Source organism: Oncorhynchus masou, chromosome 11, assembly GCF_036934945.1.
Source record: "Oncorhynchus masou masou isolate Uvic2021 chromosome 11, UVic_Omas_1.1, whole genome shotgun sequence".
Lineage (NCBI taxonomy): Eukaryota > Metazoa > Chordata > Actinopteri > Salmoniformes > Salmonidae > Oncorhynchus > Oncorhynchus masou.
The window spans coordinates 27,301,291-27,317,089 of record NC_088222.1 but is presented as its reverse complement, the minus strand read 5'-3'; the positions used below and the strand labels follow the sequence as shown (position 1 = coordinate 27,317,089).

Below are 15,799 nucleotides of genomic sequence, written 5' to 3'. Positions count from 1 at the left end.
CGACACAGACTGGGCTGCTTTCTTGTCACATTAGTGACATCATCAAACAAACTGAGGAATGCAAGTTTGATAATTGTCAACTTGAGTTTCTGCAAAGAAATAAGTTGTATTTAAATGGTTGAACCTCATGAATTGTTTTCACATTTATCATTTTTTAAATGGTCAATTTTAATCTTGCACTGTTCTGCACAAACTTAAACACATCTGTGGATGTTTTAATGTTACAGTACGACCCTGCCTCACACAGGAAGCGGCACAGGTCCTAATCCAGGCACTTGTCATCTCCCGTCTGGATTACTGCAACTCGCTGTTGGCTGGGCTCCCTGCCTGTGCCATTAAACCCCTACAACTCATCCAGAACGCCGCAGCCCGTCTGGTGTTCAACCTTCCCAAGTTCTCTCACGTCACCCCGCTCCTCCGTTCTCTCCACTGGCTTCCAGTTGAAGATCGCATCCGCTACAAGACCATGGTGCTTGCCTACGGAGCTGTGAGGGGAACGGTACCCCAGTACCTCCAGGCTCTGATCAGGCCCTACACCCAAACAAGGGCACTGCGTTCATCCACCTCTGGCCTGCTCGCCTCCCTACCACTGAGGAAGTACAGTTCCCGCTCAGCCCAGTCAAAACTGTTCGCTGCTCTGGCCCCCCAATGGTGGAACAAACTCCCTCACGACGCCAGGACAGCGGAGTCAATCACCACCTTCCGGAGACACCTGAAACCCCACCTCTTCAAGGAATACCTAGGATAGGATAAAGTAATCCTTCTCACCCCCCCTTAAATGATTTAGATGCACTATTGTAAAGTGGCTGTTCCACTGGATGTCAGAAGGTGAATTCACCAATTTGTAAGTCGCTCTGGATAAGAGCGTCTGCTAAATGACTTAAATGTAATGTAAATGTAAATTTGCACAGAGCAATTTCATTCGTTTTTAATCAAATGAGTAATTGATGTAATGTCGAAGAACACTTTCTTATACGTTTTGTATTTTAATGTTTGAATGTCATTACTGTACTTCAAGAACTTTACTATGTATGTATTACATGAATTCTCAACTGTTTTAACATTGTTTGAACAATGTATCATAAGTTCATTGCCATGTTCATGATGAAATGTTTCTGCGTGATAAACATTTGAGTCACATTTTTTGTAATTTATTACACATTAAAGGCATCATTATAGTTGAATAAGAAACCATACTGTTTATGTATGTGTGTGTTTCTGTAAGAGGGAAAGAGATCTGCCTAAAAAAATGACACTGTAAAATAATAGTCATTCGGTGCAACCAGCAATGATCATTAGGTACTTAATGGTTAAAAACAATAACATTATTATATTGTCTAATAAAATGCAGAGAAGCTCAGTCTTAAGAGAAAAATGATTTTTTTGTCAAATTGTATATGGTTTTAATTTCTCGAACAGAAGTTTCATTTGACAGTCATTCAAAATGTGGGGTCTTTTTTTAGGAGGTAAATTTAAGTTGCATTAAAAAGCGACAAATCCTGAATGTGCATGCACATTGTAGGTAACAATCAAGGGAGCATAATTAAAATATATATATATATTTCCCTTTTAAAATGTTTTTGAGAACCTTATTCGTCATTGACACAAATATTCTGACACTTCTCGTCTCTGCTTCAGCCACAAGCAGCTTTCCCACGACGATCCATCACAGTCCGTAACCACTTTCTCTTGGAGCGCCGTCACTCTGTGGAATATTTTAGAAACAAAATATAGTAGGCATATCAGTGTCACTAGCCTTGTTGTAACACCCCTCATTAATGGCAAGCAGTTTCCATGGTTCCAGACAGACAGCATAGTTAATTTCTCAGGCTAGCCATGCTTAGTTCATAAAGAGAGGAATAGAAGCTAGGCCACAGATAAATGTTGAGATAGTATGTTCATGTGGAACAGCACTCTTATACCCGATGGACTTTGTTGTTCACTGGCTCTGGTTTGGTCTGGGTTTCTATCTAGTGGACCAACTTCTTCCTCTGATTCAGAATCACTCTTCTCTTCCTGCCCCACTAGCTCCTATTCTGTAAAGCCACGGCCAGCTTCTCTGTGAACAGATAAAGCTCTAATAACCTGAGCTACTGGGTGGGTCCCTGATGGGCATAGAGAACTGATTATGGCAGAGGATATAAGTTGAATCAGTACCTTTTCTCTTGCATCTTGGCCCGAGTGATGTAGCATTGCTTTATCACTCTAAAATACTAAATACAATTATTCTAAAACGCGCAAGTGACATCATCATGACAATGTAAAATATACAAATACAATTTCAAATGCCGTAGTAAAGGGGAGTTACAAGTACAATTTTAAATGTTTATCAATGTTGACAGTCATATAGCCCACCTGTGTTTTGAAACTCACCTCTTCTTGGGCTGTTTTTTCCCCGTCTGCTGAGTGAGCTCTGCACACCAGAGGGCGCTGTTTCCCTGTTTTTCTGTGTTTCAGTTACGTCTACAGTTTTCTGATCACCGTGGGTTAGGTACAGCCACAACAGTCTCACCCACACACTGAATCGTATTCTAAACTTGACTTACCAACGGCAAATCATTCCTGTACAGGTAACTGTTTTTTTTGTGTCTTTCAATGTATCCTGTCCTGTTATTGTAAAAAAAAAACAATGCATCGACTTTAGATAAAGAGAATTAGTGTGTTAAAATAACATGAAATGTGTTATATACACTGAGTATAGCAAACATTAGGAACACATTCCTAATATTGAGTGGCGCACCTCTACAATGCGTCAAAACCATTCCACAGGGATGCTGGCCCATGTTAACTCCAATGCTTCCTACGGTTGTGTTAAATTGGCTTGAATTCCATTGGGTAGTGGATCATTCTTGATAAACATGGGAAATTGTTGAGCGTGAAAAACCCAGCAGTGTTGCAGTTCTTGACACAAACCAGTGTGCATGGCACCTACTACCATACCCCGTTCAAAGGCACTTAAATATTTTGTCTTTCCCATTCACCCCCCTGAATGGCACATATCCACAGCACACCACCCTGCAGCACACCACCCTGCAGCACACCACCCTGCAGCACACCACCCTGCAGCACACCACCCTGCAGCACACTGCTGGCTTGCCAGATGCTGTTGGAAGTGGTGTTAGAGGGCCAGTAGGAGGCACCCTTTCCTTTGGTAAAAAAACACACAAAAAATATCCCAATGCCCCAGGGCAGTAATTAGGGACCCTGAGTAGGATGCCGTCTTTCGGGTGGGACGTTAAATGGGTGTCCTGACTCTCTTGTGGTCACTAAAGATCCCATGGCACTTATTGTAAGAGTAGGGGTGTTAATCCTGCTGTCCTGGCTAAATTCCCAATCTGGCCTTCATACCATCATGGCCACCAAATCATCCCAGGTGTCCAATTGGTTCATTTATCTCCCCTGTAACTATTCTCCAGGTCGTTGCTGTAAATGAGAATGTGTTCTCAGTCAACTTACCTGGTAAAATAAGGGTTAAATTAAAATGTCTCAAAGCTCAAAAATCTTTTATTTTTATTTTTTATTTTTACCTCCGCTTCATATACATTGATTGAAGTGGATTTAACAAGTGACATCAATAAGAGATCATTGCATTCACCTGGTCAGTCTGTCATGGACAGAGCATGTGTTCTTAGTTTTTTGTGTACTCGGTGTATCTAGAGTTAGAGAAATGTATTGACGTGTCACTCCACAATTATACTATAATACAGTTGTTGTTTTTTTTTAAACCACATTGTGGACCACTCAAACTGAGTTGAAACACTAAAAACAATCATAGGCAAACAGGCGTAATATATAATGCCTTACATAATCTATACACATTTATGCATAAAGTACAGCGGCTAAAAGGACAATTAGGCTCTTATAATAATAAAGTATCCGTTGGAGGATAAGGTGGCAGGCTTTGGCACAGGCATTTACATTATTGTTACCTGATAAAATGTCACATAATTGGTTATTTTCATCAAGACTGTTAAAATTTAGATTTTGTCCGGACAGCTGATCAAAAGATCCTCCTTAAATTCATTGTATAACCCACAGTAAAGCAATCAATAAAGCCTACCTGGTCTGACAGTGCCTCCTCTGGCCATGTCACATACTGCACAGCAATGATCTGACCTTGGATTGCCAGCTGCTTGTGCTAACGATAATGCAGACCCTCCTTCTCCCTCTTTAGGTCATTTGCAGCAACCAGAAGAAGTTGAGCTGGTGGATGGGAAATAAATATGACAATGATTAAATGGTGATGTCTGCTGTGGTTAAAAAACAACAAACATACAAAAACCAGTGTTGCATATTACAGACATCTTTCCTTCATGAAAAGGTTCCCCTCACTCACCTGAGCCAACTGCCACTGACTGTGTGAATATCTGAGGGCTGTGAGGGAAGCAATAATGGCCGCCGTCTTCTTCAGCATAATGCTGTCTGTCCTTCAGTCTTGGTCGACTGGTTGAAGCTTCACCCTGGGGTCTGACAGATATGGCTGGCCCTTGTGATACCCTGAGGGAAAACTACATCAATCAAGTGAATCAATACATACTAGATTATATTAACATAATGTCGCATTGTGTCCATATATTATTTTTTAAATAAAACAGTTGTACTGTTTATCTTTTCTTTGCAAATGACAGCTGCACTTACCGGTATTAAATATATGTGTCTTGCAGCTGCTGGTGAGGTAAGGCAGTGAGTCTTGCTCTTAACACTTTCTCATCTGAGTGCACACCAGGTATGTTACAATGGGATATGGGGAGGGTACAGAGCAGGGAGAAAATAAGTACAATTAGGAGAGTTCTGTTGCCGTTTACCTATGGAATTGTTTGTATTATAGCTACTAACTGTTATAGCTAGTACTATAGTAAAAATATTTGCTTGGGTATATCCCATGGTATATTTCTGGTTGTGAAGAAGCAGAAAGCTTCAAAATAAAAGGACTATTGGATGTTCCAATGCATGGACCCAGCGGTAAGTCCAGTATTTTTCTGGGCCTGCAAAAGATGGAAAAAAATCATGAGCATTTGTGTTACATTTTCAGAATAAATGACTAGTCCAAGTCTAACGAACACCTCTGACCTGCGGACCCCTTACTCTTGACTCTCTCAACCCGACCCACAAAAGTTACCAAGCCAATGAAATCTGATGCAGAATTGTTCTTCAATTCTTATCTAGAAGAAAAACATTTATAAGAAGCAAGGAATGAGTAGTTCATGCATATTTTTTTTTAACCTTTATTTTACTAGGCAAGTCAGTTAAGGACAAATTCTTATTTTCAATGACGGCCTAGGAACAGTGGGTTAACTGCCTGTTCAGGGGCAGAACAACAGACTGCTTAGTAATGTTGTAAATGTTACCCAGGGAAAGGCCTTTGTTTTTACATACAATCTCATTTAAACTGCATAATGTGGTTGTGAACTTACCTGGTGGTGAACTGGTAGGAAACCGTAGGCAAGCCCCATTGAGACTGCACACTTGGTTGGAACCACAGTAAGGAGTGCAGTGGGATTCCAAGGATTCAGACAGATTTCTACAAGGCCATGCATAGTAAAAACGAAGAGTTTCACAGTATTCAGTATACAGTGTTCAGACAGAATATTATTTCAAAATGACCAATCGGGAGTATCTGTCTGGCAATGTACGTTGATGTATGTTGATTTGCTAAGTTGTGAATCACTAGGTTAGGTTGAGTTCAGTACCTACTGAGGGAAAGCTCTTCATTCTGTGGTTGTCTATGTCAGGTCGAGACCTGTTTGGATGACTCTGCTTGAGGGTATAGTTTTGGAGGTAGAGCACAGTTCCAACATTCAGTCTCTGGTACCACTCGGGCCACAGCTCATTCTACATGACAAGGGGCATGGTGAAACTTTGGTCTGCGACCTCAAAGTAAGTCTAGAGCATGGAGAAATACACAAAGAGCGCCAATCCTGATGAGACACTTCATACAGACAACATTCAACGAAACGTTAATTATATTGTCAGGGTTGAGTAGAGAAGAGATGGTATATGTGTAAAGTGTTATGATATAGATACTACTCACCTGGTTCAGGTAATCACCATTGTAATTCCCACAATAGTTAGCAACTGAAATTCTCATTTTACCATCTAGAACCTATACTCTGCTTTCAGGACCCTCATTATTCAAAAGAGACAGGTAATGTTTGTGGCCCATCTGCAAGGGTGCATCACTTTGCAATGCCACAATGTCTCTAAATCCATCTTTAGTAACCATGGGGAGGGACTCAAAGTCCTTAATCTTGCTCAAAATATTAGACTTCTTTGAACTATGTTCAAACTTCTCAGTGTAAACACAAACCTGACCATATAATTTCTCATTGTAAACAAATGAGTACTGGGTAATGTTATTTTAAATTCCACTGCGAAGGTTTTTGTGGACCAGATCATTTAAACTACGGTCAGAATGCACGTGGCTTGCCAGACTCACTTCATCAGTCACTGTCGTGTCTTAGCTGTAAAGTTTTTGTTGTGTCAAATATCTATATAGTCAAATAACAGCATACGTTTTGTCAATTTGAAGTGTATGAGTTTTTGCCCTAAAGAACTGTCCCAAAGTAGAGTGTAAGAAATATGTCAAATTAGATGTTCTCAACTTCTTCAGGTATGGTTCATTAATGTGCATAACAGACCATGCACTGGGTGAAATGGGTTTTTAAAAAGTATCTTGGTAGCTATGTAAACACAGTTTTTAAACAGCCATTTGCTGACTACTGTACAGCAGCTGACCACGCAAACAAGAGTTACCGTTAACCATCAACCCAGTGCTAGCTGTATATGTCTTGCCAAATCAAATCTTGCACAAAAACGCGACTGTATTAACTAACTTTAGCTACGTAGCTAAACTCAGCCAGATAGCTAGCATGCCAATGATACTGATATGATATCCGTTCTTCCGGTTTGTGACTAGCTAGCTAGCTAACGTTGGCTACTTTTTGACTTACGAAAATCACGACAAGTTGTTTGGAAAATTGGAGCTACAGTATACTTTCTGATAGTAGGCCGAATTTATCAGAGTTTAGCTTTTGCTTCGGCGCCAGTGGATTTGAATATAGGAAGCTGTCATTCCACACATCAACGCTGCAGCACTGATTACGTAGCCTATTACATACACACACTAACGTTACAGGACCAAAAGTATGTGGCACCTGCCCGTCGGACATCTCATTCCAAAATCATGGGCATTAATATGGAGTTGGTACCCCCTTTGCTGCTACAACAGCCTCCACTCTTCTGGGAAGGCTTTTCACTCGATGTTGGAACATTGCTGCAGGGACTTGCTTCCATTCAGCCACGAGCATTAGTGGGGTTGGGTGATTAGGCCTGGCTCGCAGTCAACTTTCCAATTAATCCCAAAGGTGTTCGATGGGGTTGAGGTCAGGGCTCTGTGCAGGCCAGTCAAGTTCTTCCACACCAATCTCGACCAACCATTTCTGTATGGACCTCACTTTGTGCCATTGGGCATTGTCATGCTGAAAAAGGAAAGGGCCTTCCCCAAACTGTTGCCACAAAGTTGAAAGCACAGAATCATCTAGAATGTCAATGTTTGCTGTAGTGTTAAGATTTCCCTTCACTGGAACTAAGGTGCCAAGCCCAAACCATGAAAAACAGCCCCAGACCATTATTCCGCAACCACCAAACTTTACAGTTGGTACTACGTATTCGGGCAGGTAGAATTCTCCTGGCATCCGCCAAACCCAGATTCGGCTGTTGGACTGCCAGATGGTGAAAGGTGATTCATCACTCCAGACAGTTTAATGGCGGGCGAGCAATAAACCACTCCAGCCGACGCTTGGCATTGTGTATGGTGATCTTAGGCTTGTTTGTGGCTGCTTGGCCATGGAAACCCATTTCATGAAGCTCCTAACGAACAGTTCTTGTGCTGATGTTGAGACAGATTTGTGTTGCAACCGATGGCAGACAATTTTTACAAGCTTCAAGACTTGGCGGTCCCTTCTTTGAGCTTGTGCGGCCTACCACTTTGTGACTGAGCCATTGTTGCTCCTAGACGTTTCCACTTCACAATAACAGCACTTACAGTTAACGAGGCAGCTCTAGCAGGCTGGAAATTTGACAAACTGACTTGTTGTAAAGGTGGCATCCTATGACAGTGCCACGTTGAAAGTCACTGAGTTCTTCAATAAGGCCATTCTACTGAGAATGTTTGTCTATGTAGATTGCATGGCTGTGTGCTCAATCTTATACACCTGTCAGTAACGGTTGTGGCTGAAATAACCAAATCCTTTCATTTGAAGGTGTGTCCACATACTTTTGTATATATAGTGTATTTTAACAGGACTGGACTCCTTTCAGAGTTACATCAGAGAGAATAAACTTTAGTTACACATTAATAAAAACATGCATAATAAAGTGCACCAAATGCATGTTTTTTATATTTATTTTTCAAGATACCACATTATCAAGATTAATTGATTTATAAATAATTCAATATCACATCATTAATATCCAAGCTGTTTCAGAATGTAAACTTTTTATTAATTTATTTTAAAACAATATTAACAATATGTTAAAGCTTATTTTTGATGGTATATACAGACAGAAAAAAACAAGCCATACAATAGACTGTGAAACACCATAACACCAACTTGCTGAACTGAAGAAAATAATAACCTCACCTCCCCAAATAAGACACTTCAATAATCTGTTACAAAATACTTCTGTTTGTTTTACTTTAAAATCATGTAACATATATTCAATCTATTTGACATCTCGTAAAATAAAGAACTATATAATCTCAACATGTTTTGTACATTCTATAATACAATATTCTCAATTAGTTTTCTGCAATGCAATGGCTAATATGTACCAGGTTCTGTTTTTGTTTGTCTTACTTTTTCCTGGCAAATGTTTTACAGTATGCATTGATTGACCCTCCACCCCATATACTGCAAGGATGCACAGTCCACTCTAAAGGTCACAAATGCAAAAGTCAAAGTAACATCATGCCTTTAAAAAAAGAATGACACTTGATGAAGAATTCATGAACATAAAAATATAGTCTGAAACAGTGAAACAAAAAGTGCATAATCTACTGCTGGGGGAGACAGATTAAACAGAATCATAGAAAGAGCCAGTACCATTTGATCTAGCGCAGCAATCACAATGAAGAAACACACATACCAATAAACATGAACATTTGTATAAACTGAAGCAATACACAGCAAACACACAATGGCTCTCAGCATGACCTTAAATGTAGGAAATCATCTGTGGCACTGGGTTAATGGAAATGAATAACTGCCTCTTGTTTGAAATGGGGGCAACTAATGCAAATTCTTTACATACGATGGTTAGCTAGAGAGTACACTGGACACTTGTGAGAACACGGTTTACTGTTATTCTATGAGCTTGATAATTAAACATACACTACATGTTCCTTCAACCAGCATCAAAAGGCAGTTAACCTTATGATAGTCATTGAGCACACTGAACCAACAACATTGTTTTTTGAATAATAAGGTTGAGTGGAGGCCAACCTAGGGAGTCATTTAGCTGACAATCAACAAACAGTATTTTAAAATGATGCAGCATTAACAAGACAGTTGTCTAAACAAATCTGCATGTAGGTCTTGAATAGAGTCAATGTTGTGTCTTTAGAGTAATAACAAACTGACACAGTAATGATGTTGAAACAATGTGTTGCTCATATCACTTAAAACAATGTTTACGTTGGGCTGACCCCAGCAAGAGGTCAACACAAGTTCTACTGAAAAATAGAATGGCTCCCTTTTCCCTCATGCCAGCATCATTCTCAGACCAGTTGACCTGCGTCTTTAGTGTGGATTAGTCATTCTAACAAAGTCTTCAGCAGATACAAGCTGTACCTCAGTAAAGATACTGCTTATATTTATGGTTGAAGGAGTGTTAAAGATATTTTAATACAAAAATATTTCCATTTCATTCACATAGTACATTGGTTTATAGTATACAACTATGTCTCTATTTTACATGAGTACATACCTGCCTAGAAACGTTTATTTTCTAAATTGACATTGCACATAATAAAAGGGTAAACCAGCACATACTCGAAACATTCTACAACTTTCTTTAAGCATCTCTTCAACCTAAATGAACAGCACCAGTCTTCATGAGAGTGACTGTGGCAGATGAAGTGACAGTGACTCAATGTACACAGCAGATTGCTAGGACTGTCATAAACATTGTACAATTAAAGATTCTTATTACTCCACAATGCATTTCAACCTTCACTTCATGTCAAACGGCACATTTAGTTTGATTAGAATTCCAATATGGTGTTACATTTTGTTATGGCTATTGACTTACTCATGGAGAGTAAAGGAATTTTGAGGCATACGTACAGCAGGTCTGTTTGTTTGACGGATGTTTCACGGAAGGACTTTCCCATTCAAATATTACAATATCTAATGAACGTGGGGGAACTCAAATCAGATACCTAATGATGTAGTTATTTAGCTAATGTAACTTTAAAGAAAAATAATAAGAAATATGTAGTATTATTTGATTGTCATTTACATTAGCAGGTCATTTATCTCTGGTTAGTATTTTGTTATTACAGTTTTCCTGAAATCACCAGAGTGTATGGACATAATAACTCATACATGGATAAATCCACTAATAGACTCCCTCCAACCAATATATATATATATATATATATATATTAACCGACTAGCAAATATAAACCATGTAACCAGAAAATGATGACACGTTGTTAATGTAATACTGAGAATAAATGTGTGATTATTAATAATTTGTGGTTATTTCCACAAATAACCTGAGAAGAAAGTTGCGTTACGAAAGCATACATAATCAATGTATGACAATTACAATATATTAGTGACATCTTCTTAATCATTGCAGCATCTGTTACATTTGATACAAAACAATAAGTAAAACAGTCCTTGGTTAGTAGTTTATGGTTGTGAGCCATTTAAGGCATTAGGACCCACTGGGCACAAACTGGTTGAATCAACGTTGTTCCAATGTAATTTGTCGACGTATTGTGAAGTGGAAAAAAGTCATCAAGCTGTTGTTCAGAGGCTGAAATCCCAACCACAGGATTATGTCAGCAATTTAAGCCATTTTCAACATAGAAACCTTGTATAAAATGTCAAACAGGTACCCTTGACACAACATCAGATCTTCAACGTTATATCAACTATAAAAAATGTAAACAAACATAGGCTGGGCAGCAACTCCTACAGGACAGTTGCTCCATCTACAGTACAGCTATTAATTTGGTCTCCCAGGCAGGGTTTTAACCAAGCCCAGCTTTAATATTTGTCACTGACTACTACCAATGTGCTATCGTGAGAATGATTATTGAGACCTCTTAATAACTAAATATATTCACTGTTGCTATTGAAGTCATTCCAATGGGTAGGTTTAACAGATCAAATTAAATGTAACCATACTTTATAAGTCATACAGTATATCATCAATGATAATAGTCAGGCATATTTAGCATTTAAAAAGTCATCAACAGCTATTCTTTCAATTCAACCCAGAGTTCAACTAAATATAGACAATACACATAGGCCTAGGGTTTAAAGCTTGGTTGATTTCAAATGTCATCTTCATGTTAATCATTAATATGTTGGATTCACGTCTCCATCTCAACCAAAAATGTAAGTTAAGGAATGGGACTAAATCGAATCAAAAACTTTAAATGCACCTAAAATACAATTTGATTTGATTTAGTATATTCTTTAACTTTGCGTCTTGGTTGAGATGGAGATGTGAATTCAACATATTCATTATTCATTTGTAGACATACTGGAATTGAAGCCAGACTAAGTCAGTGGCACCACTTTTGCAATAGAGTAAATGGCCTATTAACTTGTCGACAACTTAACAAATTATATGTTGTATTGACGTCCCCAATTTAACCAAAAATAAAAGTTAAAGAATAGGATTAAGCCAGTGGCTCAGATGAAACCATCCAAGCGTTAGATATCCTTTAAATGTTTATATTTGGTTGTTGTCCACCAAACACAATTCAATATTACTTTTGTGATACAGTAAATAGCCTAAAGTTAAGGCTATTTTATAAACTAATGTAACAGTATTTATTCAGCCTAAATGAGTAATGCATCCATGGCCACATTTTGAAATTAGCCTACTTGTAACTCTAAATGTCTTATGTAATCATAGAAAGCGTGCTTGTTCAAAATAGCATGCAAAGGTCGCAGGTCTGTAGAGATTGCTATAATAATTGCTATAATAATCTGTGCAGAATCTTGAACAGAATTGATCACTTTCACTATGTACTTTTAAATGTAACCTCAACTGCAATCCAGGTCATTGGGTTGTGCTATGAGATGAAGCACAGTGATAACACATTAAGTTGTTGTATAAATACAACATATCTGACATTCTATTCCCATTTAAACTTCGTTGTGCTTTTAAATGGTTGAAATCGCAGTGATAACACATTTAGATGACAACTGAACCAAAAATCAGACATTGTTTTTCCATTGGAATTTGGTTGTGCTTTTAGATGGTTGAAAGCATAGTGACAACACATTGGGAATTCAACAAACTTCTGGTTGTCTTCTTGAGTGGGTGAATAAATGTTGAAATCTCATTGATCAATGTCTCAACCAAATATGACCCACATTTCCATATTAAAATGACGTGGTGTGCCCAGTGGGTATTGTTTTATATTTAAATTCCCCAATTAAAATGCACACAGTAGAACAGCAAGACATAACAATAATGGCTGCCTGCTTACACTTGTTTTGAAATATATGGTAAATTAACAAACATGCTATGGTAGTCTACTAATAAGGTTTGCTCCGTCCATTAAAGTGTGAATAAAAAAATATGAAGCCTGATTTTTACAAATTATTTAATGAAAATGTTGGCATTAGTAATTGGTAATTTTCTTTAGTTTTAGAAAATTAAATGTCAAAATATTTGATTCTATAGTGAACATAATAGGGTTATACTTGTATGAGGAAAGTTTCCAGATGCTTTGTCAGTCATTTAAACAATATATTTTTTCAAACATGGACTAATAGTGTTGGGTGGTGAACATACTATAGTGTTTAATAATGATATCAATTTCAGTATACAGTGCATTCGGAAAGTATTCAGACCCCTTGACCTTCTCCACATTTATTACGTTATAGCCTTATTCTAAAATGCATTAAATAAAAATTAATTCCTCATCAATCTACACACAATACCTCATAATAACATAGCGAAAACAGGTTTTTAGAAATGTTTGCAAATTTATATAAAAAAAACGGAAATACCTTATTTACATAAATATTCAGACCCTTTGCTATGAGACTCAAAAATTTAGCTGAGGTGCATCCCGTTTCCATCGATCACCCTTGAGTTGTTTCTACAACCTAGATTGGAGTCCACCTATGGTAAATTCAATTGATTGGACATGATTTGCAAAGGCATACACCTGTCTATATAAGGTCTCACAGTTGACAGTGCATGTCAGAGCAAAAACAAAGCCATGAGGTTGAAGGAATTGTCCGTAGAGCTCCGAGACAGGATTATGTCGAGACAAAGATCTGGGGAAGGTTACCAAAAAATGTTTGCAGCATTGAAGGTCTCCAAGAACACAGTGACCTCCATCATTCTTAAATGGAAGAAGTTTGGAACCACCAAGACTCTTCCTAGTGCTGGCCACTTGGCCAAACTGAGCAATCGGGGTAGAAGGGCCTTGGTCAGGGAGGTGACCAAGAACCCAATGGTAACTCTGAGAGAGCTCCAGAGTTCCTCTGTCTAGATGGGAGAACCTTCCAGAAGGACAACCATCTCTGCAGCCCTCCACCAATCAGGCCTTTATGGTAGAGTGGCCAGACGGAATCCACTCCTCAGTAAAAGGCATATGACAGCCCTCTTGGAGTTTGCCAAAAGGCACCTAAAGAATCTCAGACGATGAGAAACAAGATTCTCTAGACTGATGAAACCAAGATTGAACTCTTTGGCCTTAAAGCCAAGCATTACGTCTGGAGGAAGCCTGGCACCATCCCTACGGTGAAGCATGGTGGTGGCAGCATCCGGCAGGGACTGGGACAATATTCAAAAACGAGGGAAAGATGAACTGAGCAAAGTACAGAGAGATTATTGATGAAAACCTGCTCCAGAACGCTCAGGACCTCAGACTGGGGCCAAGGATTCACCTTCCAACAGGACAACGATCCTAAGCACACAGCCAAGACAACGCAGGAGTGGCTTCGGGACAAGTCTCTGAATGTCCTTGAGTGGCCCAGCCAGAGCCCAAACTTGAACCCGATCGAACATCTCTGGAGAGACCTGAAAATAGCTGTGCAGCGACGCTCCTCATCCAACCTGACAGAGCTTAAGAGGATCTGCAGAGAAGAATGGGAGAAACTCCTCAAATACATGTGTGCCAAGCTTGTAGCGTCATACCCAAGAAGACTCGAGGCTGTAATCGCTGCCAAAGGTGCTTCAACAAAGTACTGATTAAAGGGTCTGAATACTTATGTAAATGTGACATTTCCTTTTATTTTTTTATATAAATTTGCAAAATGTCTAAAAACCAGTTTTTGCTATGTCATTATGGGGTATTTTGTGTAGATTGATGAGGAAAAAATAGATTTAATTCATTTTAGAATAAAGTTGTAACGTAACAAAATGTGGAAAAAGGGAAGTGGTCCGAATGCACTGTATCTAGGATGACTGATTTGAATGTGTGATGAAATAACAACTGATGTCCAACATCAAAATGAACCCTTCCTTTACATTTCCTTCTGGGGAAAATATTGTTGTTTTATAGGTTTGTAAAACTGCTGTTTCATAACAAAAAAGTATGCAACAACTGCACAACAAAACCATAACTCACAGACAAAGTGTTTTTCATGTGAAATGAAGATGCAACTTTGAAGAAGTAAATGTTCACTGCTTGTGTTTACTCTCTGAACATCAGGACAGATGCTATGAACAAGTGCAGTTAGTGCACAACTAGACTCACCTAACAATAACCTATTTTTTTGTTGAAAACTTATCTGCATAAAAACACATAGCAGAACTGTTTTCCTTATGATTACTTTCATAGTTTTCTCCATCCAGCAGTGTCATGATGAAATATGACGTGTAAGCATGGTCCCAGTAGCTTTGTGGAGTGGGACAGAGAGGCTGGTGGTGCAGTGAAGCACAAGCCTTCAGCACACTGACTCCTTTTTCATTTCTGGGAGAGCTGTCACATTGGGGTCCGCCACCGGTCCAAGCAGCCTCTGACTGTGGTTCACCCCAGCATGGGGTACAAAAACTGCTTTGTCTGAAAAGGGTGGCTCCTTATCAGAAGTAAGGTCACCACAGGTATATTTTCCTTTTTCTTTTGCTGTGGAAACAAAGCCACTTTGGCTTCATAAACAGCGAATAACACTGCACAGCATGGCGCCAAATAGCCTCTGTCTCTTCTATGCATCCCATATAATTCTGCCACTGAACCTGTGACAATACATTTCAGGGGATAACTAACAACTCTGTTTGAGTCTTCGGTGCTACCGAGTGAGCATATTTCGGAAGTCTGAAAGGTTGCCAGTCTGGTTTTGGGAATGGTGGTGTTGTTGCTGCTGTTGTTGTGGTTGCTGCTGCTGCAGTTGTTGTTGAATATAACCCACAGTACCTTGCTGTGGGATATTAGTGGCGTGGAAGAACGCCTGAGTGGGTCCACTGTGTAAGAGTCCTTGGGGCTGCATCTATCAACAGAAGGGGATCAAGGCATAAGTGAGGTGATACTAGTTATTCTACAGAATGAGCCAAACCCCCGCCAGCCCAAGGCCTGCGATCACACGACTGCAAG

At 39.1% G+C, this 15,799-nt stretch overlaps 2 protein-coding genes across 8 annotated transcripts in view; both read right to left on the bottom strand.

The window, feature by feature from the left end:
* Positions 1-1,142: 1,142 nt before the first annotated feature.
* radx (RPA1 related single stranded DNA binding protein) lies at positions 1,143-6,088 on the bottom strand. Its single transcript, XM_064977068.1, is given in 9 exon segments — positions 1,143-4,203; positions 4,337-4,497; positions 4,639-4,947; positions 4,950-4,985; positions 5,071-5,162; positions 5,415-5,465; positions 5,467-5,521; positions 5,691-5,883; positions 6,032-6,088. Coding segments are annotated over 7 exon segments (600 nt in total). The 3' UTR covers positions 1,143-4,203; positions 4,337-4,497; positions 4,639-4,831.
* A 2,389-nt stretch (positions 6,089-8,477) lies between these two features.
* Positions 8,478-15,799, bottom strand: part of npas2 (neuronal PAS domain protein 2) — a 74,774-nt gene continuing 67,452 nt past the window's right edge. For all 7 annotated transcript variants that reach the window (XM_064977972.1, XM_064977977.1, XM_064977973.1 and 4 more), the window contains one exon: positions 8,478-15,695. In XM_064977972.1, the coding sequence (XP_064834044.1) occupies positions 15,498-15,695 (198 nt within the window). In that variant the 3' untranslated portion in view covers positions 8,478-15,497. The remainder of the gene's footprint in view (positions 15,696-15,799) is intronic.